Raw genomic sequence first — 23,578 nt, forward strand, 5'->3', positions numbered from 1 at the left:
GCTGAGGCCACGACCGCAGCTAGACATGTTTTATGGCCCGAGAGACCCAAATAAAGCTCAAGTCAATCCCGTCACTTATTGATGTGATACTGAGCAGCACTACTTTCGCAGCACTAAACAACTATCTCTCGCAACCCTGATCAGTAGGTTTCCACTCTGATCCTGGAAGTGAGTAGACTCATCAACATTCACAACTCAACTATAGGTAGGTTTCCACTCCTAAGAATCATGGCTCGTTTCACCCTATTTCAGACAATCAATGAAAGCTTTCGCAACATATCATATCAGATCGGCTTCTAAGTGGCCAGCAAAGAATCATGCAGTAAAATCAAAGGCAAACCAAGAAAAGATAGAAAATTATAAATCCTAAATCTATCAATTCATAGAAGAAGACACACAAAATTCCCTTTGAAAAATCCCTTTAAATCCAACTGGGGAAACTACTGAAACATATTGTAACAAAGCATCATAGAATATTGAAAATTGCAGGAAATTAAAGAAAACAGGGAAGAAGAATGAAGAACGGAATCGCAGATGGAGGCGCGATGATGCTCTCCTCGACAGCTCCTCCTTCAAAGGCGGCGGCCTCCTAGGGTTTCTCACACGAAAATCTCTATCTCTCTCTCTAAGTTTGTCTCTCTTTCGATCCTCTCCCTTTAGAATGACTTAAAGAGGGTATTTATAGCTTTTGGAGTTGTCCTGGACACTTAGGGCTTCAAAAATAATAAAGGGAATCGACTTGGGCTTTAATTAGTTTTTTCAAGCTCTATAATTCTTTTGTTTAGGTTTTCAGCTTCAGAAGAGGGAAAACTAGGATAGGTGATTGGATCAGATTGAACAGCCATGATTGGTTCGGAAGACGGTTTACCGCGGTCGTAAAGCTCGTGACTGTGGCAAAATGGGTCTTGGCCGCGGTCCGGTGAAACACGACCGTGCTGAAACCATGGTTTCCCGCGATCCAAAAGGATGGACCCGCGGTGATCAGGTACGAAGGGAAAATCTTGAATTTGATAGACTTCTGCAGTGTTCATCATCTCTTGATCATAAGAATCCATTGGGTTGTTCCAATCATCAAAATTACACGTATTTTTTGTCTTGTTCGGTTGTTGCAATCCAATTTGACTCATTATGTGATGGAGACACTTTATGACTTCCGAAATCTCTTCTTTCTTCTCAGGAAGTGCATAATTTCCAAACGTTGCTTGATTACGAGCATCTTCTACAGATCTAGTTGAGAAGTCTGCATTACTTGCTGTGTCGAAAGAGTGTTGTAACTCTAGATTTATGTCTCAATAGAAGATACCCATCAGGTATTCGTCGGTATATCCGTGATGTGGACAATCTCTTTGGTATTCCCTAAATCTCTCCCGAGTATCTAAAAGATCTTCATCTTCTTTTTGTTTAAAGTTCGTATCGTGTTCCTTAAGAGATTGGAACGATTTCTAGTGTAAAAACGATTTAGGAAAGCCTTTCTACACGCTGTCCACGTTTTTAGTGAAGCAGGTTCTAAAGATTTTAGCCATTTGCTGGCATTGTCTCTCAAAGAGAATGGGAAAATACTACACTTGTGGTAATCCCCATTTGCTGTAATGGTTGCACATAATTCTTCGAACGTCACGATATGGTCCATTGGGTGTTCGGATGAATAACCATAGAATTGATTTTGTTGACCGAAGTGGATATAGGGTACCTTAATTTCGGTTTTGTCATCCTCTGGTAAGGCTGGTTAAATAGCTCTTTGATCTCCCATGAACTTCTCGAGTGAATCAAAAATTTCAATCAGTTCATCATCTTCATGTTTTGCCGATCCGATTAGCTCATTGTCATCATAGTTCGGTTCTTCAAACTCATCATCAGTCAGGTCATCGTCGCTTGCATCACCATCCACACGATATGGTGGATCACCAAGAGTCCCGAAAACATGTTTCGGGTCTCCCATTGTAGAGAAACCTGAAAAAGTAAAAGTAAACAAGTGTTCTAATGGATTTAATCTGGGATTCGCAACAAAACAAATCAAAAGTCCCCGGCAACGGCGCCAAAAACTTGGTGCTGTTGTAAACGGGGTTTAAACAGGGTTGGTCGGTTTTACTAAGCTTCAGGTTTTAAATTTATAACCCCTAAATGTCTGCAGGTGCTCAGATGTGCGCTGTAGTACTTAGGGTATCGATCCACTTAGACTTAGTTGTTTCAGTACGAATTCACGCCAATGCTTAAATCAGATTAGAACTAAACAGGTTTGGATTTTGGTTTTGGGTTTTGGTTGTCACTAAATCTAAACTAAAAAGCAAGTAAAAGCAATTGAAAAACGAAAGCAAATGAAGGCAAGTAAAAATCGAATCAAAAGCAAATAAAATCGAAGGTTGTAAACAATGAAAAACAAACGCTGGGCTCAAGGGTATCGCAGGGATTCATGGACTAAACCTATGTGGAATTTAAATAAATGATAAAGGTAATAACCTACGTATGTTCTAGAACTCGAGACACGGAAGTATGAACAGCCTACTTTCGCAGCACTAAACAACTATCTCTCGCAACCCTGATCAGTAGGTTTCCACTCTGATCCTGGAAGGGAGTAAATGCAATAACAGAACAAGACTCATCAACATTCACAACTCAACTATAGGTAGGTTTCCACTCCTATAGAATCATTGCTCGTTTCACCCTAGTTCAGACAATCAATGAAAGCTTTTGCAACATATCATATCAGATCGGCTTCTAAGTGGCCAGCAAAGAATCACACAGTAAAATCACAGGCAAACGAAGAACATCTAGAAGATTATAGATCCTAAATCTATCGATTAATAGAAGAAGTAACACAAAATTCCCTTCGAAAAATCCCTTTAAACCCAACTGGAGAAACTACTCAAACATATTGTAGTAAAGCATCATAGAGTATTGAAAATTGCAGGAAATTAAAGAAAACAGGGAAGAAGAACGAAGAATGGAATCGCAGATGGAGGCGCAATGATGCTCTCCTCAACGGCTCCTCATTCAAAGGTGGCGGCCTCCTAGGGTTTCTCACACGAAAATCTCTATCTCTCTCTCTAAGTTTGTCTCTCCTTTGATCCTTTCCCTTTAGAATGACCTAAAGAGGGTATTTATAGCTTCTGGAGTTTTCCTGGACACTTAGAGCTTCAAAAATAATAAAGGGAATCGCTTGGTCTTTAATTAGGTCGTCTGGGAAGTGAACGACTACTGGCCTCGGTCGCGGTGCTTCTACCCACGAGAAATGAGGCTTGGCCACGGTCCCGGCTGATGCTCTCTTCCAGAACTGCATTTTCTGTTTTATTGCATCCGGTGTATCTGAAGATCTAACCCTTGGATTGTCTCCAAACCAAGTGCATTAGAAAGATGGTTGTATCCATTATGTTGTCACAGATTTTGGGGGTGATCAGACAGTGATAAAATCTTCATTGCTTGACATACTTCTGACGGTCTGCATTTATCCAAAATTGCTCATTTGTTCCAATTTGCATATCTTTTGCCCAAGTTTCCTGAAAAGTCTTTTGAAACTCTAAAACATTGAAAAAAATTTAAAAACTATTGAAAACAGAGTTAAAACACCTGCATAAGACATTATGATCCATAAAAGTAGTCAAAATACGGTGTTATCACACCACAATTCTTTGGATATAGGAAGAAAAGGTTTTTACGAGACGTAAGACATTATTCTTGGGATAAACCAGACTTCTACAAAAGATGTGCTGATGGTTTATTTTGAAGATGCGCGGCAGAAGATGAGATGGCAGGATTATTATTCTGATGCCATGGCTCGTCTTACGTATGTCATTTGCAACATTCAAAACTGTTTCTAAGATCTTACTAGTAGGTTTTTGGTGGCGTACTATGTTCAAGGATACAAAAGCCTACATCTCACGATGTGATTTCATGTCAACGAATGGGCAATATAAGCAAAAAGAATGAGATGCCTCACAACTTCATTCTTGAAGTCAAAATTTTTGATATTTGGAGAATTGATTTTATGGGACCATTCTTGACTTCTTTCGAAAATCAACACATCTTAGTAGGCGTAGACTATGTCTCTAAGTGGGTTGAAGCAGTCGCTAGCTCCACCAATGATGCAAAGGTTGTTATTAATCTATTTAAATCGATCATCTTTCCACGTTTTGGAGTTCCTAGAATAGTAATAAGCGATGGAGGTTCGCACTTCATCAACAGAGTTTTCAAAAATCTTATAAGAAAGAATGGAGTTATGCATAAATTCTCTTCTCTATATCATCCCCAAACTAGGGCTCAAATAGAAAGCTCAAACAGAGAAATCAAGTCGATATTGCAGAATACAACCACAGTGAATCACAAGGATTGGTCAACCAAGCTTGACGATGCACTTTGGACGTACCAGAAAGCATTTAAGACGCCATTAGGAATGACACCATTCTATCTAGTTTACAGAAAAACATGTCACCTTCCTCGAGTATAAAGCACAGTGGACTATCAAGGAGATGAATACGAACTTAAAAACAGCTGGAGAAAGAAAGTTACTCCAACTGCACAAGTTAGAAGAATTCCGACATTGCCTACGAGAACTTGAAGATATACAAAGAGAAGACTAAAACATATCATGATAAGAAGATTGTTCATCGATCTTTTGCTACTAACGATAAACTCCTTCTTTTCAATTCTCGTCTTAAGCTTTTCCAGGTAAATTACGTTCTATATGGTTCAGACCCTTCACGATAAAGGAAGTTAAGCCATACATAGCCACTGTCCTATGGGGAAAAAATGGAGATTCATTCACACTAAATGGACAGCGTGTCAAGCCATATCTCGCCATAGAGGAAGAAGACGTGAGACAAAGTGATGGTTTTGATTGACCCACCATCAGCCTGATCAATCAACAATGTCAAGCTAACGACTTGAAATAAGCGCTTCGTGAGAGGGAACCCACTCGGTATTTTATTTATTTCCATTTGGCCATTATTTTCTCTTTTTGTTGCTTTGTTTTTGTTTCATTGAATTTCAGGTTTTTACAAAGAAGAACGAATAAAAGACAAGCAAGGATCATAAACCGGAGAAGAAGCAATCACTGCGATCACGTAGAGACCAGCCGTGGAATATTCCTCTTCAACCACGGTCAAGAATTTTCAACCAGCGGTCATGTCTTTTATGCCTGCAGTACCATCGTTTTTACGAACGATATTCTCCGGCAAGGTAAGTACATTTAAACACTTCAATTTTGTATTCTTTCTTTACAGTCATCTCATAGTTTTACCACACTGAGGAAAATGTAAAATAAGTCTGGGGGAGGATGTTCATCCGTTACTAATAAAATTTGATTTGTTTTTAGTTTGTTTTGGATGCATAAAATTTTTCAAAATTTTTTTCAAAAAGTTTTTAAATCAGGGACACAGAAAACAATACTATGATGATTTAGACCAGTGTGTTTCTACGCTATCTCCAAAATTTGAGACAACATAGAGGAGACAATCAGCTTTCTAATTCAATTGGTTTGGAGACAATAAAACAGTTAGATCTTCAGATATTCCAGATGCACTTAAGACAGATGTTGCAGTCCCAGAGCAGAGCTGAGGCCGCAACCGCTGCCAGACTATGATTCCCCACGGCCAGGACTACCACGACCGCGGCCAGACATGTTTTATAGCCCGAGAGACCCAAATCAAGCCCAAGTCAATCCCATCACTTATGATCGAAACCCTAGGCGTCCAAGACAACTCCAAAAGCTATAAAAACCTCTTCTAGGTCATTCTAAAGGTATGCTCGATTTTTATACAAGGTTAGAGAGAAGCCGTCTTTGAATAGGAGCCACTGAGGAGAGCACCATTGATCCTCCATCTTCACCTATATTTTTCATTATTCTCCCTTGTTCTATTTAATTTCCAGCAAATTTAAATACCTTATGATGGTTTGTTACAATACGTTTGAGTAGTTTCACAGTTGGGTTTAAAGAAATTTTTCAAAGGGAATTTCATGTGTCTTTTTCTATGAATTGTTAGATTTAGGGTTTATAATCCTCTAGGTGTTCTTTGTTTACTCTTATTCTTACAGTGTGATTCTCTGTTGACCACTTAGAATTCGAAATATATACATAGTGTTGCGAATGTTTTCATTTTCTAACTGTTCTAGAGTGAAACGAACGATTCTGCCATAGGAAACAAAAACTACCTATGGGTGAATCATGAATGTAGATTAGTCTTGTTCAAGCTATTACGTACAATGGTTACCGGGGCCAGAGTTGAAAGCTACTGGTCAGGGTCGTGATTGGCAGTTGGTTAGTGCTGCGAAAGTAGGCTAGTTTTACCTCCGTGCTCGTATTCTAGAATAAACCGTAGTTGATTACTTTTATCTTTTATTTTTATCATAGGTTTAGTCCATGAATCCCTGCGAATACCCTTAAGCCCAGCGTTTGTTGTTCATAGTTTACAACCTTAGTTTCAATTGCTTTTTACTTGCTTTCTAGTTTACATTTAGTGACACCTAAAAACCAAAATCTAATTCCTTTAGTTCTAGCTTGATTTAAACATTTACTTGAATTCGTACCGAAAATCCTAAGTCTTTGTGGATCGATACTCTAAGTACTACATCGCAAATCTGGGCACTTGCAGACATTTTGAGGTTATAAATTTAGAACTTGAAGCTTAGTAAAAACCAACCCCGTTCTAGCTCGCATCATCTGTCTGTCAACATTTGAACTTGCAGCCAAAGAGTGCTCATTTGGATTTAAGACCTGGTTGAAATCACCAAGAATAACCCTAGGCTTACCTATGACCAAGGGGTTAGTTGATAGGAGCACAATCTCAACCCAAAGCTGCTTTCTTTGCTCCCCAACATTTGAGCATAAACAAAAGCCACAACAAACACATTCTGAAAATCAGACCGCTTAACCTCACAAGCCACCATTTTCAACGACTTAGAAATAGTAGTCACATTCACGCTAGGGTGACAAAGGACCCATACTTTTCCTAATTTCGAAAAGAAATAAATATCTTCATACAGCTTGCCAGGAAGAATATTGGAGATGAACTTCCTCTACTTTGGGATCTTCACATGAGTCTCAAGTAAACTATTAAAAATCAGTTTTTTCTGCTTAATCCATTTTTTGAATCCGGTACAATAACGGCTAATATTGAAGCCTCGTACATTCCAACCAAAAAGTCTATACACATAAAAAAAAACTAGTGTTTTTTGGGACCCCCGTCCCGATCATATTAATCTTTGATCAAAAGACTTTGTCCTTATAATAATATTAATTAAAGCTACGAGATCCGTTTTTATAATGTAATACTGCAAAAAAAAAAGCCTATCATTCCATTTGGATCCAGGGCTGTTTTTGGATGTATTAAACAAAGTGTCTAAGAACATGGTTATTGCCAAAACCCCATTAAAGGTTTTTAGTGAATATTTTAGAGAAATTGAACAATCTACCATCAGAAAATTTAGAAATTAAGCCGCTCGAAAGCGACACTGTGCACAATCTCTGTTCACGCGAGTAAAGACAATTGAACCCCTCTCTATGTATGATTACATTTCTCCTTGGGCCCCGCCATCAGGTTGCGTGTGTCAGTAGACCCGACAACCATATCCAATTTTATCTGATTTCCTATTTTTGTTTTTAATTATTTCATTTAGAGGGGGAAAAACGTAAGTCTCTAGGGTTTATTTGGCGGAAACTTTTTCTGATTTCACTTCATATCGAACATCCGAACCGAGAAGCGTTGTTTCTTCAGGCACCGCGAAGACTTTGCATGTTGTTGTAGCTGGCCCCTGATTCCCGAGAACAAGGTAATCTCCAATCTTGCTCTTTACTGCTTTCGTTGTTTTGTAACAGCTGGGTCATTTTTGATTTTATGGTGGCAGATTTCTGACACCGAATTACCAAAGAGAATGATAGCTGCTGGAGCTGAGCCTTGGGGGCAGAGGGTTATTACGTATCAGAAATTCAGCATTATTCAAGATCTTGTATCGGCTTTGGATGATGAAGAAATCAAATTTATCCGCGAATCGCCTCTTGGTAAATTGCTCGACATTCCCACTATGCCGGCTTGGTCGGGGACCTTTGGGTTGTTTCTATTATCGCGTGCTCGAGATATAGATGAGGCTTGCGAGGTATAATTCGAAATATGTTAGTTATATGGTTAATTCCATGTATTGTTATCTCGGATATCGGTTTGCATATTAGCTTTATCTAATGAAGTTGACTAGATAACCATATAACGTAGTTAACTAGCTAACTATATATGATTAGCTAACTTTGACACCTAGTACATGTAAGCAAACCTATCATCGATCTGTTGTGTTGTTTAATTGGTTACCTATCTAACCGCGAAGGCTCGTAATTATCTGATAAATGTACCTGTAAACACATGTAGATGCCAACTGTATCGACAGCCACCTCTATCTGGATCATGTTTTGAAGTAGTTTGTTTTTGAGTTTGTGGAAATTTTTCGTGATAATTATGTCCTAAACGCAGATTATCATTTCCAGTTAACTAAGTTGATTGTATTTCATTTTTTCAGGATCCTGTCAATAGTATTATTCGTCCCGAGATTGTGTTCGATCCGGAGGAAGAAGATCTGAGTTGGGAATATGATCATGTTGACCCCGTGGTGGATAACATGCTCAAACTCATTTCACAGGAGTTCAAGTTCGAAGACGATATGTTTGTTGGAGGCAGGATTCCATCTCAAATAGCTGGCAAAGATAAGAAGAGGCGAGGTATCATTCGGCGGAGTGTTCCTGGAAAGAACCGTAAGAGTAAAGAAAAACACACCGCGCCTTCAACGTCAACCCCCCATCAAAACGAACTGCGCCTTCTGCTTCAAGCACTGAAGAAAGCAGGCTATTAGAACTGATTGATGCAAAACTGTCGGAGCATGATATAATACAGCAGGAGAACTTTTGTGGTATTCTTCAAGAGAACAACAAGGTGCTTATTCAGGCGTTGACAAAATGGTTTACCGATAATACTGTTGTCGAGGAAAGAGTTATATCTCAGTCAACTACGCAACAATCAAGTTCTGGAGGGGAGAGTGCTGAAAACGCGGCTAAGGACAACAATGCAGGAATACCAGACAATGGGAACGGTCACAAACAGCCAAACCAAACAACTCAAGCTGGAGAGCATGGCGAGCGAATAGAAACTCCCACGGTGGTTGCAGGTGTTGCAAACACAGTTGTTACTAGCAAAGGCGTTCTCGACGATGGCCAGCCAAAGGAATCTAATCAATGTAACGAAGATACTGACCAGCCGCTCCACACTGCCTGCGATGACTATCCCAGTACGCGGAATCCATCTTCTCCTCTGCAGTCAGGATCACTTTCGGTTGATGAGATCACCGCTTATTATGTTCAGGACGAATTATTGGTAATGAAAAAAACACCTGGTTATCATCTTCGTTGCATAAGCCTAGTTGATAACATTCAAAACTTTGATTCCGCTGCAGGATGAAGTGCCACTCTCATCTCAGAAGTCATTGCCAAGCTCCAAGAAAGCTCATGCGTTTGGGGTACCTGCGTATTCGATATGCAACCTTTTGCTTCATCTCTAATGTTTTTAGTGGGTACAGTTGGTTAAGATCTTACGATGATGTGTTTAGGTATCTCTCGGGGTGGAGGCGCGGGTGAACCCACTCTCTGATGAACCTCTGTGCCAAATGATGGTTGGTGGTTTGGTTAATTAGCAGTTATTTTAGTTATCACTTATACCACTATAACTTTCTAATCGGTTATTCGAACTAGGTGCAGCCCGAAGTTGAGCCCTGCTAGCAGAAGTTGTTGTCCAAATCAAAGAAAGCTGATGCCATTGAGGTAGAGGGGAAAGGAGAAGCTTTGTTTTTATTTTCATATCTATTTTAACTGTAACGTTTCTTTCGTAGGTCACTGCTGGGTTGGGAGCAGGGTTGAGTACGTTATCTGATGAACTGCCGAGCAAGCAAACAGATATTGATTCAGTAAGTTTGCAGTTAGCTTAGGTATACGTTATGTTTATTGTCGTGCGCTTATGCAACACGATGTCAACTGTATTTGTATTGTTGTCTCCAGCCGTATCAGAATGCCGAGCCGATGAATGAAGGCAACAGGGAACAAGGGGAGAATCCGATTACCCAGTCCAATCTATTTGAAGACTCCGTGGCTGACCCTGGTCTGAATTGTTGGGCAATGGTGGTTTATCAGGTTCACTTCTGCCTCGTTTTACTATGTGGATTTATCATTTGTTTATGTTTTTATTTTTTAGCGATCTTCATTTTTCTTTTTAATTTAGCCGCCTGAAGAGGTAGAAACGCATCACGAAGAAGAAGTTATCGAGGAAACAAACTTACCAGCTAATATATGTTATCGCATATGCGTTTCGTCTAATACACACAACCTATCTCCTTCTCTAGGTTGCTGGTGGCAGAGAAGCCATACCTCTCCCAGGACTGATGAGTGAGGCAGTTAATGAACACACTAGGAAAAGCAAACGGCCACGTGTTGTCTCGTCGAGGATTGACGACCGTTACCAATGCGACAAAAGATTGACGATCTTGATCGGTCAAGAAACAGAGGTAGAAGTCACAAAAGCGAGGAAATTGGATGAGAAGGTCCGAGTTGCCATTGGAACCGTTAAAAGGTATATGAGCTATTTTACTTATCACGATAATTGTCTTAACTTCTCTTTACATAACTTTCGGTTTCGCCTTTTGTTTACAGGTAACTTAACCGGGTAAATCTCGTTATGTTGTCGGCCAAAGACTTCAATGATCTACTCGAGAGGAAGAAGAATATTCCCGCAAAGGTAACCATATTTCTTTACTGTTTTTTTTAAGCTTCTTTATGTGATCTGAATGTACTGTTCATGTGATGGAGCAGGTCATGGACGGCCTGATCCAGTTCTCTCGCCACATGTTGAGAGTGGACATGGCGGATGGTGTGGGCTTGAGGGTTGACCTACTTGACACGGAGTTTGTTGTCCAGCTAACGAACTTATTCCCAAGGTTCTCAAAAACCGAAGATCAAGGTTCATTTGTTTTCCCCAAGGCCGTCGTAGGCATGATAAACGGCGAAGACGATTCTGATCGTGTTCAGCTCTATGAAGAAGCCGAATTCGTTTACATGCCTTTTAACTTTGACCAGCGTCACTGGGTCACGCTTGCTGTCGACCTGAAAGGCAAAAGGATCCAAATTTTGGACTGCAATGTTGCTTTGCTGAACGACAACCGACTTACCAATGAGCTTCAACGAATAGCAAAAATGCTCCCTTACCTTTTCAAAGGGGTTAGCGCCAACGAGGGGATGAGCCAAGTGGAGTTATCACCTTTTGCCATTGAAAGAGTGAGTGGAATTCATCAAATATCATCTCCCTTTGATTCTGGTATGTATTCCATTTTCCTGCTCCAGACACACGCTGTTGGCGGTTTAGAAGGCTGCAGGCAGTTCGGTGTTTTGCTGTTGGAGTCGGAGACAAAGAAGATGATCGTGTCCTTAATCAGGCACTATGCTGTGTAACTCAATCTGGTTAGTCCGCCAACCAGATTACCGTTACATTTATGTTGTATGTTTGGTTGCCTGTAAACTCGGTACTTGTTCGTTTTTTCTACGAATTGGCTTCGGGATTTCTTATGTTTAACTTTGTTTTTTTCTTCCTTTATGGAATGGCAACGTTGTTGGATCATATTTCCTGCTAATTCTGCTTCATATATCTTTTTTTCAAAACATTTACGGTAACAAATTTATTACAACTATGTTTACGGATGATAATGTTATTGTTTGCATAACTACGTTAATTGGGTGATCACTGTCAACAAGGAAAAATTTGGTCACAAGTACGAACATAGGTGAACTCCATTCACGCCTGTATTTTACACCATCATTCTGAATGAAGTTCTTGCCACTTTATACATTCATTATGCATCTTGTATTTCCTCCGTATCCTAGGGGTCCTGTTAACATTAACAAGAAATATATTAAAACTCTCTTCGGTACATATATTTTCCATCTAACTACCTTTTTCAAATTAACGTCTGGATATTGAATCGTACCGGTATAAGCCCCTTACAGGTGGACTTGTTATGTCCACGCCCACAGCATCTGCTACAGCGACGCCTTGCCACACGCTTTTTTACATCACACCCATGTCAATATGAAGAGATGAAGGATAACATAATTATGTACCAAATTAGTTAACAGGCAACACATTTTACTTACTTTGAATTCACCACTTGAAAGTATGCAACTCTTCCTTGGACGACCTGGCGGGCGGCGAACATTGGGAGGTCCTACTCTCACACCACCGAAATCCCTTGTGGTACGCTCCAATGTGTCCATGTCGGGCACCGGCATTATCAGTCCTGCATAAGCTTGCCTACGATTAATGAACTGTGTAATGGACATTAATCAGGGTCTCCACCCTAACACCCTCCCTGATACCAGCTGCGATTTCATGCTCGCAAGGAATCCCGAGGAACTGAAACTCTCTACACGTACAAGACTGCTCCCATAGATGAACAGCAAATGCAGTGTCCATTGCATCACGGACCTCATAAATACCGTCTCCTGTTTTCATAACAAAGTAGCCTGATGATTTCTTGAAGCTTTCCATTATCATCTCCTTAACTTCTGGATTGATCACATCATCATCCTTATTAGCTGCATCTCGTAGAAGTGCAAACCAGGACACTAGTGTTGTACGAATGGTATCTAGGATTGAGATAACTGGGAAATCTCGTGCCATAGTCAGAACATTGTTAAGAGACTCCGAGATATTGCTAGTCATGATGTTATATCTTTCTCCAACGAAATGGGAGTGTGTCCAATGCTCGAAGCCGATCCTCTCTAAATACTCTGCGCATGATGAGTCTATGGTTCTAATCTCCTCAAACACCCGGGCGAACTCGCTTAAACGATACGCACGTCCAGCTTGGGATGTCAAATGGCTTGGCATGTCAGGTTTGAAATTGGTCACCACATTTCTTTGGAGGTGCACAATGCATGCGGCGTGAGAAGACATCGGATATACCTACACAGTTGTGGTTAAGGCTCAGCGTTAATATCTAATATCAGAATGAACTCCACTCATATCTAGCATTTTGTTATCACGATAACACAGAGTCTATAAATGGAATAGCATGATAACACGGTTAGGAAGTAACTATATTAAACCTACACAGTTGTGGTTAAGGCTCAGCGTTAATATCTAATATCAGAATGAACTCCACTTATATCTAGCATTTTGTTATCACGATAACTCAGAGTATATAAATGGAATAGCATGATAAAACGGTTAGGAAGTAACTATATTAACCTAGACTTACCTTCCATATAGCTGCGTAGATTGAAGAATGCCTATCTGAAACAAACACTAAACCAGGTTCGTCTGGCACTATTTCAAGGAGCTTTCTAAGGAACCACTCCCATGCTGTGTCGTTTTCACTATCCACGACTGCAAACCCAAGGGAAAACACTTGGAAGTTCCCATCTTTGGCACTAGCTGCTACAAGACATCCTCCATATCTGTTACGTAGGTGGGTACCGTCGATAACGATAACCATTCTCATGTATTCATATCCTTTTGCGCAAGCATTAAGGGAGAAAAACAAATACTTAAACCGCTCAATCCCCGCTGCATCCGTCTCTGTTTTAAGTCCGACCATAGAGTTCGGGTTTGATTGTAGAAGCAGCTTGAAGTAGGTTGGCACTAATGCATAACTTCCCATCGCCGAACCCAATGATCAATCCATTGCAATCTCCCGTGCCCTCCAAGCCTTCCAATAGCTTACGCGGAGACTGAGTTCTTGACGGCATAGGCGTCGCAATTCAAACGCACGGGGACCCCTGCCTTCAACACCATATTTTGCTCTCATCAGGTCCCCAATGACTGAGCTTGTTGCATTACGATGAAAGTTTCCTCAGACATCAACACTGCACGTATGCTCGAGTCTCACCGTCCTTATCTCATACCTAGTGCTGCCTTCCATTTTTGCTGCATAAACTCTCCAAGGGCACGTTTCTCCAACGCAAATTACAATGACAACGTTGGGGCAAGACTTATTATACTTGAACGAAAACTTGTTATTGATGGCATGTATATGTAGCTTAAGTTTGCAGTCTTCTTTGTTCTTGAAGACCCGGCCAACAAACAGCTCATCTCCCTCGTAGTGAATGTCGTGCAGTGCCCGTACCATTGCATCTGCTGATAACCGTGTTAGTTAACGTATAACTGAATTATTGTCTAACTTACTTATTGAGGACAAGTAGCAAAAACAAAATTGGTATACCTTCGCCCATGGGGTCATCAAAATACGATGGTGCATCCCGTTCATACATTGCTGGTGGCCTGGTGTAACCCTTACCTCTGCTACGGGGATCTGTTCTGTGTCCAGACGGATAATTGGCCTCGCAGCAGCAACAGTGGATACAATATGTTCTCTACTCTCACGCATTACTCCTTTACCCTTATCTTGTACACCAACTAGGTTACGTGAACCACTTCCTCCTCCAAGTATCAAAGCCTGATTGCGGCGTGATATGGGAACGCCTTCAAGAATTTGAGGTCTCATATTTTCACCTTCACCAGAACAAACACTTATTTATTATTTTATCTGATAACTGTGTTACAGATAGATTATACCAAATAGTAGATTACCCACCTATCAAAGAGATGGCGATGTTGTCTTCATATTCACATTCTTCCATTACTTCATTCGAAGAACTCCCATTACTGCTGAACGAACCATTTGAAGATGATGATGAATTTGGGGAACGTATTGGCAGCTGTGATAGTGCTACATTTGGCGTCACAAAAGCACCCGCCAAAGTTAACTGCAAATTGCTGTTTACCATATCAGTAGCTAACTTTGTAATCACGTCCGCAGCCTCTCTTTCTGCACTTTCTTCTAATGTTTTCCTGTTCAGTCCTCCCTGAAAATATTGCCAAAGCTGACGAGCGTCCATTTCCCATGGCCCTACAGGATTAGCAGTCCTTTTACTTTGCCCTACTGTCATGAGTATAAACTAGTTAACACAACAACAAAGGTGCGGTTAAAAAGTATTAGAGGGGTAAACAGAACAAAGTACTTAACACACTGTTTGGGGCCCGCACACAACTCTTCATTGCCTCGATATTGGAGAATATAGGTCTATTCGCCAACAAATTCATATCTGTGTGCCGTAGTTGTTGTTGGTATGTTGTTTATTAAAATCTATGATATTAACTTTTTAAATAAGGTACTTGAAGAGCATACCAAACCCCGTCGAAGTATCCATTGGTTCTAAAGCAGGGTTCGGCACCTCACCGGATCGCTCTGTTTCCATGCCGAGTGAAGGGCCGTATCTGTTCACAATTCCAGAATCTGCATTGTTGACCACTCGCAGCAATGTGCGTCTGTTCCATTCAGTATGAACCACTGCCTTGCATTTATACTCCCCATAAACCCGTCATCAGAATTTGGTCCATCGTTCAGTAAGTTGACATAGCTCATCACTGTCACTTCGATCAAATGGAACGGTTAACAAAGATATCTTGATGCTGATGTTATCGGGTAACATATAATTATCTTCTAACCTTGAGGATCCGGTTCAAGTGTTCCTTGATCACTTCGCTGGTTTACCTCACCTGCATTAGAATTACATAATTAAACACTCCTCCAAACTTATAGTACAAGCTAAGATAATATACAACGAACAACATATCTGAATACTCGTACCCATTTCTTCCATTACACTCTTTCCAGCCGCAGCTTCAGTGCGAATTATCGAACCAGCAGAGGTTATATTAGCCATCAATTGCGCAACCACGTTGTCTAATAGCAAAAATATATTTCTTGGTTAATACAATTTTACTTCTTATTTGTTTCCCTCAAAAGGTAAATTAAGTGTGATCTTCAGTACTAGCGGGCCCAATAAGTTTTACTAATCAATTCGATCTACATTGTGGAGAAGGTTAGTTGAAGTTTCCTCAGCAATTCTTTTCCCTAATTGATAACACAGTTATCAGTTAACAACAATTTAAGTTATCAGTTAACAACATTTTAAGTTAAATGTTAAGTTAACAGGACAACTTCAATTATAGTTTTCTCACCATCTCGTTTGTCATTGTCCGGTTTCTGCTTCACCATCTCATTTCCCCACAACGTACCTACACACCACCAATTCTTCACATTAGCATAATTACAACGTCATCAAAGTTTCAACTTCAACTATGTATACCTTGTATTACAGTAGTGTGTTTCCCATACACACCACTGCTCCTCATGAATGCTTCTGCTCCAAGATTGGAACTACCCCCACTCTCTGGCTTCTGTCTCCCGAGATTAACTGTTGTCGTGAATGAGTTAACATTTTTCTCTGTGCCTGGGGGTATTACTCGAACTCGCAGGACAACATCTTCCAAGTCTGCACGAATAGCCATGAACAAAGCTGCATCATCGTCATCTACAATGTATATTGGATGGTTTCGCCTTCCCTCTGCTCCAAGCATACACTGCGGCCACTGGTATGTTATTTCAACTTCTGTTCCCGGAAGCAGACGCAGTGCCTTTTTAACGGCTGCTTCAATGGTTTTGAAGTTATCTTTTTCTTTCAAGCTGATAACACAGTTATCAGTTACCATATCAGGAAAATGATCCCACTTTCCATCGTCTCCTTTCTTCCACTTCCCACGAATCAAAAGCACACTCATCGCCATCGCCTGAGATTTATAACCAATAAATACTACTTAATCAAACCATAAATACAAAGACATAGATCGTTATGAAAATCATTGTCAATCAATGCTTATGAAGTATAAAACCGTTACCGTTAACTGATTCCAGATAGGTATTACTCTTAGCTGTAGGTCAGCTGCAGTTAATACACTCAGTGAATTATCTCTGCGTTTTCTCTCTGTAAATGTGTTTCCAGACAACCGTTGTTATCATCATTAATATAAAGAGGTAAATCCTTAGATTTTTATTTACGTCTTCCGAGATAAAAGATTTACCGACAATATCACTATATATTATCATCTATAACAGACAGTCCAGATCAACTGCCTGGGCGGCGGAAAATCTCCTCATGATATCAATTGTATCTGTTTGTCCCCCTATATGCGCAGTGCATTAAATGAACCTGCAGAACCTATCTATACATGTCATAGGGGCAAAAGTGGCTACATCAATATTCGTCAATTGTATTTCCTTCAATTTTATTTTCGCATTCTTAGTTCCTTTATTTTTTAAGTTTCATTTGTCATTTTACCGATTAACCCAATATTTTATTAGTAAATTTAAGTTTAAAATCTTGCTTAAGAATCTTGCTTAAAAACAAGTTTATTGCAAGAAACCCACATGCGGTTCTTGAAAAAAAAATTGAGTTGAGTTGAGTTGCAGAGAACTGGAATTGGAGAAGTCTCATCACTAAACAATTGTCTAGAGAACTGGTCACATCTCTGTGGGAAATAAGGGAACGGTGAGATTCAGAATCAGTAGCTCCAAAACAATTCATCATACTATTCTTCTAAGAATCTTTAGTTCAATCGAATGGTTAAGTGAAGTGAAAGATCGATCCTTTTTATAATGGGAATCTCAATTTTGTTGATTTATTAAGGAAAATAAAGGAAATTGGTTGGGACTTACAGCACAGAGAATGGAGAAAAGGGAAGAACAAGTTGAGCCAGAGACGTTCATGTAGTTGAAGCGATTCTGCAGTTTAGTATCATCTTTGGAATTGCAGCAATTTCGTCCTGATTATGAATCGCAGAACTGAAGCGTCTTGTTGGTGATGACTTGAGTCTCTGACCAAAAAAAAAAAGACCAAAACACAAAACAACATGAACATTTGTACTCAAATTTTGTCGAGGATTCACAAAATTTGGCTGACCAAATTTTATCCAATAAAAAGACGCCACGTGGCTCTTAAGAGTCGGTTCTGAAGGGTCCAAAATAAAAACAAACTCTTTACTTATTTTCTTTATTTTATTTATTTTGGGCCCATAAAAGTCTATAAGCCCCTTTTAAGAACCTGCAATAAACATGCTCTAATGAACCTCATCTTTCTTTGTTGTAGGTGTGTAGCTGTTAGCCGTTCATTCTTCTCGGAAATCATATTGGGAATTTTTTCCAGAGCCTCATTAAATTCTGAAGATGTGGTTAAAATACACTTGTTCAAATCTTTCTCTGTTGAGATCCATCTCCATGCTTCGTCGTGTAGTTCAATAATTGGGTTTCTTGCATGTTTTTGTTTTGTTTGTGCATAGAAGAATGTTGAATTATTGTTATTCTCCTTTCCCCACGTCTTTTGACTTTTTTTTTGTTTTAATAAATTTCTTCATTTTAATATCTATTATACTAAAACAGAATCACTTTTAGTGTTTGCATCCAAATACTCTCAAAAATATTTAAAAACTGTTTTAAAGTAATCCTATTTTGTTGCAATATTTTTTTAAAATACATTTTCTTTTATATATAAAATTAATTCGAAATATATATAAAATTTCTTCATTTTCTTTTTAAAATACATTTTCTTGTAATTAAATTTAAATAAAAAAAGTTAGATATAAGTTAAATTACTTTAAACTTCTTTAAATATAGTTTAGATTTAATTTAAAATTTGAAATTTAAATAATACTTTCATAATAACACATATAGTTAACGAATATGTTATTGTATTTTTTTAATCATAATCAATCACTCTAAAATTTTACATATTAAACATTGATATATATATTTTTATAATATATGATAATTTGATGGAAAGAATTATGTTTTTTTAATAATTATGATTATATGCAGATTAAGCTATTAAAATATGCAAGATGTTAAGCTAAAAATGATTTCAAAATTTAAAAATATTTATATTATATAGTAATATAAACAGACGGGTTAGAATTATGTTTTTATAACCACAATTCTTTTGGAATTAATATAATAAACAAGTTAAAATTAAGTTTTTATAATAACTATCTTTTTCGATTAATAAAATAATCGGGTTATAATTATGTTTTAATGATTATGATCATAATAAATACTAAAAAAAATAAATATAAATTATATATAGACAAAAAATGAATATTTGTCACTTATTAAAAAAATTATATCTACAAAGAAAACATAAATTATATTACAAAAATTGATAAAATTTCCGTGTAGATACACGGGATAAAATTTTGTGCTTCTTTAAGTTTCTGTGCTATATTCGTTTTCGACTATCATCATCATTTTGGATTTCCTCGAGATCCTCTTTTAGATTTAAAACAGCCCAGCATAGTAGAAGGCCCAGAGATAAGCAAAAACTTAACGCGTTAAAAAAAAAAAAAAACGAGACTAATGGACCCGATATGGCTCCCAAAAAAAAAAAAATTAAAACGCAGAAATGAGATTCCGTCCCAATTATTCCACGAAACACCGCGTTTTTGTTTACATTTCTTATTCTCTCTCTCTTCGCCGTCAGGTTTTGCCCAATCTTCGGTCTTCACTCCCGCGGTTTTCTTTCCTCCTAGATTTTCAGGGAAAAAAAAACTACAAGCTCCGAATCGATTCTTCTCAAGTAAGAGGTGCCGTTTTCGTGTTACTCACACTTGTTAATTTGCGTATGGATTTAGGTAGCTATGGATAGAATCATAGCTCGTATGAAGAAATCATCGGGTAGGACAGGGGATAAGACTCCGATGCGGAGGTTAGAGCGGCGAGACGCAGCGAAGTACATCAATTATGACGCAGCATCTTCTTCTAGCTCGTCAGCTGAAGATCTTTCCGTTTCGACTACTTCTCTGATGACGCGCTCTCTGGAGCTCCCAGATTTCAGAGTCTTCGGAGGAAGCGATGGAGAAATGGATCGGATTTATCGGTCTCTTGGTTTGTCTGGTCCTGAAGATTTGGCGATTTCTTCGGCCGCATGGGAAGAAGCTTGCAAGAAGCGTTCTTCCTCAGATGTTGTTAATAGGTTTAAGTTTCTTGAGCTCGATAGTCACAAGTTTCAGGTCCATGATTCGAGTGAAGCAGGCCCTAGTGATGCTGTTTCTGATAATTCAGCGGATCGGGATGATACTGAGTTGACGCGTTCCGAGTCGAGCGTGATTGGGAGTTTTAGCAATTTAGCTGATAAGGCTGTAGATGTTGGTGGTGAAGAGAAAAAGCGTGTTATTGAGCGAACACCGACCATTTTGGTTAAGTCGAGAGGGTATCTTGTCCCTAATCCCGATAATGTTGTTGCTGCTGTTGGGGGTGGTGGTATAAAGGGGATAAGACCACCGGTACTTAAACCTCCTCCGTCAATGAAACGACTTTCTATGGATCATCAGGGATCATCCTGGGATTTTCTTGACCATTTTGCTCCTCCAGAGAGTGAAACAATTCAGCGGCCAAGTTCCTCTTCTTCTTCTTCTTCTTCTTCTTCACACAATGGTTGCGATGAAGAGGAAGCCGTGGAAAAGGAAGGGACGGAAGCGAGGTTTCTCCACTCGGCTGATACAGCTGACGAGGCATGCTCATTCACTACAAACGAGGGTGGTGACTCTTCTAGCACAGTATCTAATACCTCGCCCATCTATTCGTCCGGATCTATCATCACGTCTTGGCAGAAGGGTGGGCTTCTGGGACGAGGATCATTTGGTTCCGTGTATGAAGGTATTTCAGGGTAAGTCTTGCTGGTTGCTAATTTCTGTTGAGCTTGAAACCAGATGCTTAGTTGCCCCCTCTATATTTCGAGAAGATAGACTTAAGTTGGGAAGAATTATCGGGTATGATAAGATTTTGAAAAGGGATGCTAAGTTAGTGCGTTGACAAATAAGGTGCAAAGCGATTTTCTTTGAATGCTTTTTGATGGATGTTTATGTTAAATATAGAGATGGGGACTTCTTTGCTGTCAAGGAAGTTTCATTACTTGAACAGGGAAGTCAGGCAGAAGAATGCATACAACAACTCGAGGGGGTGAGATATACTTTGTCTATGATCTGCAGCTTATTTCACTACCAGAGTAGAATTGTCTCAATATGGTTTCTAATATTTCTTTTTGCCACAATTTCAATAACAGGAAATTGCACTACTTAGTCAGCTTCAGCATCCGAATATCGTGCGATATCGTGGCACAGCCAAGGTATGATCCGGCTCTGGCTTTCCTGTTCTCAGTTGCAGCTGCCTAAGCATTTTTTTTTCTTTTGCACAGTCAGTAACTCGTAAAATATAACGCAATTCCCTGTTTGCAGGACGAGTCAAACTTGTATATCTTTCTTGAGCTTGTAACCCAAGGGTCCCTTCTAAAGCTCTACAAACGATACCAGCTCCTAGACTCTCAAGTCTCAGGGTACACAAGACAGATTCTTCATGGTTTAAAATATCTCCACGATAAAAAGTTTATTCACAGGTAAGACTAGTAGATACTTTTCTCCAGTCTTTATACAAACTCTCTTGTATCTCCTTAGCCTCTGCATTTCCTCGGTTCCTTACTTTTTTCATCTGATGCGACAAAAGGGATATCAAATGTGCAAACATATTGGTGGACGCTCTTGGAGTAGTTAAACTTGCAGATTTTGGATTGGCAAAGGTCTTTTCCAATTCCAAATGTTTATAGTTTTCTTGGTCCAGGGTAATGACCTCGTAAATCGCTTTGTCCCTTACTGGATTGTTGATACCTGTGTCACTTTGTCATTTAGGTGTCAAAATTGAACGATATTAAGTCCTGCAAGGGAACTCCATTCTGGATGGCTCCAGAGGTATAATTTTGGGAGATTATCACACTTATCCTTCATGTTCTTTTGATTATGTGAATGCAATGATAAGCAAGGATATCATGCATCAACAGACATGTTGTATGTGGAACGTTTTTTAAAATATGTTACTGATGTGTGACATTTGCTGCTCAGATTTATTTTCCACTTATGTTGTGATCTGGGCTTGATCAGGTAATTGACCGGAAGCGTAGTGACGGGTATGGAAATCTAGCTGATATATGGAGCCTAGGGTGCACTGTTCTGGAAATGTTGACTGGCAAGATCCCTTACTTCCCTTTAGACCCCGTAAGTCTTCAAGATTTTCAAACTTTCGTGATAGAAAACAGATCAACTATTTAGATATACAAACTTTTTGGGTTTTCTTGAAAAATACACTAACAAATCATTTAGCCCAGTATAATATTTGGTCTCATTACAGTGCTTGTGTACAGTTGAAAATTATGTTATTTCTATTAACAAAAAAGGGTCTTCAACAACATTTCATCGTTAATTTTTTTTATTGTTATTGGATTATTCGAGTAAATAAGAGTTAAAGTTAGAACTTGTGGAAACACGCAGGTTCAAGCCCTGTTTAGGATCGGACGGGGTGAGCTTCCGGAAGTACCTGAGTCTCTATCAGCAGACGCTCGGGATTTCATTCTTAAATGTCTCAAAGTAAACCCAGAACAGCGCCCAACTGCAGCTGAGCTGCTGAACCATCCATTTATGAGAAGGCCGTTATCATCCTCGGGCTCGGGCTCAGGCTCGGGATTGGGATCAGCATCTCCGCTTCTCCATAGAGGAGGCTAACTTATAGAAGATTGCCTATATAGGTGAAGCTTTTGTTTTTTTCTTTCACGAGAATATATCAGAACAAAAACCTTTATGTCCTAACATTGATATCCTAATGTGTGAGAGAGCAGGCGTAACCAGAAGATCTGTGAGAGATGAGACCCCAAAGAAACTATTGGGGAGACTCGCGATATGATTCTTCAACACACGGTTCGGTTGCGCAGGAAGAGCTAAACTACCTGGAGACATACCCTTTAGGTGGTTTCTGGCTCATTCGTTGGTTATTTCTTGTGGTATGTTGTGTTGGGCTTGATTTGAAAACTGAAGAGCCATATTCTTTTGGGAAAAGGATAAAACTTTCTAAAGCACGGGGAAATTAGAGTGTCATTCTTGGGGTTTTGAATGTATAGGTTTTGTTAGTTATTTGTTAAATTATTTAGTGTATGTATGTATCCAATTGGTAATGTAATGTATAATTAGTTTTTGATAGTTCTTGTGTGTTGTAAGTTGTAACTGTGTACACATCTCGTGTTCTGATGGGGGTTTAATCTCTATCGTAATTCCTAAGAGCCTTTGATTCTCTATTTGGAATTGGAGACAATTTTATTTTACGTTTATTTTACGCTGAAAAAATCCGTTGCCCAATCATTTATTCAATTATGGTCAAAACATTTTTATTGAAGTATATGATCCAACTTGGTTCTAATAATATTTGCTAAGGCTGGGCAAAATATCTGTTAGATTTGCTTCGATTCGTTGTTCGTCTCGATTCAATCCAAAAAATCTGAATATCCGTAAATTTATGGAGCTAAACAAATACTAAAATTCAATATTCGTTAAAAATGGAGTAAATCGTAAATACTAAAAAAAATTAAAACATATATCTGCTCCGCTCCGGTATAAGTATATATGTATATATATATATAGATAGATAGATAATAATTCATATAAACTGTATAATTATTATATATAGATGTAATTTTATGAATTTTTGTTTATAAATTTGATTATTCTAAATATTAAAACTTAATAAGTTAAGAAAAAAATACTTTTTTAAGAAACTGTTGTCATTTTTGGCTAATTTTTGATTTTTTTTTATTTTTATTTTAAATATATTATTTAAATATTTTTATGGAACGAATCGAATA

General features: G+C 38.8%; 4 protein-coding genes and 1 non-coding gene across 5 annotated transcripts; 3 read left to right on the forward strand and 2 right to left on the reverse strand.

The window, feature by feature from the left end:
- The first annotated feature begins 898 nt into the window (after positions 1-898).
- On the forward strand, positions 899-11,464 carry LOC112085443. The gene is made up of 10 exons (XM_024154657.1): positions 899-985; positions 7,837-8,085; positions 8,497-8,695; positions 8,896-9,344; positions 9,424-9,486; positions 9,577-9,651; positions 9,856-9,930; positions 10,022-10,153; positions 10,363-10,560; positions 10,829-11,464. The coding sequence occupies exons 1-10, from the start codon at positions 899-901 to the stop codon at positions 11,462-11,464; spliced, it is 2,163 nt and encodes a 720-aa protein (XP_024010425.1).
- On the forward strand, positions 1,324-1,430 carry LOC112085875. The gene has a single exon (XR_002899159.1). It is a non-coding gene; the product is annotated as a small nucleolar RNA R71 (small nucleolar RNA).
- Positions 11,465-11,632: 168 nt separating the features above from the next.
- LOC112085222 lies at positions 11,633-15,091 on the reverse strand. The gene is made up of 6 exons (XM_024154376.1): positions 14,605-15,091; positions 14,233-14,522; positions 13,270-14,144; positions 12,164-12,974; positions 11,998-12,072; positions 11,633-11,898 (listed from the first exon to the last, which is right to left on the reverse strand). Exons 3-4 carry the CDS (start codon positions 13,669-13,671, stop codon positions 12,327-12,329), a joined length of 1,050 nt encoding a protein of 349 aa, XP_024010144.1. The 5' UTR covers positions 13,672-14,144; positions 14,233-14,522; positions 14,605-15,091; the 3' UTR covers positions 11,633-11,898; positions 11,998-12,072; positions 12,164-12,326.
- Positions 15,092-15,104: 13 nt separating this feature from the next.
- On the reverse strand, positions 15,105-16,225 carry LOC112085223. Its single transcript, XM_024154377.1, has 5 exons — positions 16,163-16,225; positions 16,035-16,091; positions 15,661-15,756; positions 15,519-15,569; positions 15,105-15,443 (listed from the first exon to the last, which is right to left on the reverse strand). Exons 1-5 carry the CDS (start codon positions 16,206-16,208, stop codon positions 15,292-15,294), a joined length of 402 nt encoding a protein of 133 aa, XP_024010145.1. The 5' UTR covers positions 16,209-16,225; the 3' UTR covers positions 15,105-15,291.
- A 3,095-nt stretch (positions 16,226-19,320) lies between these two features.
- On the forward strand, positions 19,321-23,036 carry LOC18014684 (mitogen-activated protein kinase kinase kinase 1). The gene is made up of 9 exons (XM_006397232.2): positions 19,321-20,566; positions 20,775-20,859; positions 20,963-21,025; positions 21,135-21,292; positions 21,400-21,472; positions 21,582-21,641; positions 21,831-21,944; positions 22,218-22,471; positions 22,562-23,036. Exons 1-8 carry the CDS (start codon positions 19,539-19,541, stop codon positions 22,446-22,448), a joined length of 1,812 nt encoding a protein of 603 aa, XP_006397295.1. The 5' UTR covers positions 19,321-19,538; the 3' UTR covers positions 22,449-22,471; positions 22,562-23,036.
- The last annotated feature ends 542 nt before the right edge of the window (positions 23,037-23,578 follow it).

This window comes from Eutrema salsugineum, unplaced genomic scaffold, assembly GCF_000478725.1.
Source record: "Eutrema salsugineum unplaced genomic scaffold, Eutsalg1_0 scaffold_3, whole genome shotgun sequence".
In the NCBI taxonomy this organism is placed as follows: domain Eukaryota; kingdom Viridiplantae; phylum Streptophyta; class Magnoliopsida; order Brassicales; family Brassicaceae; genus Eutrema; species Eutrema salsugineum.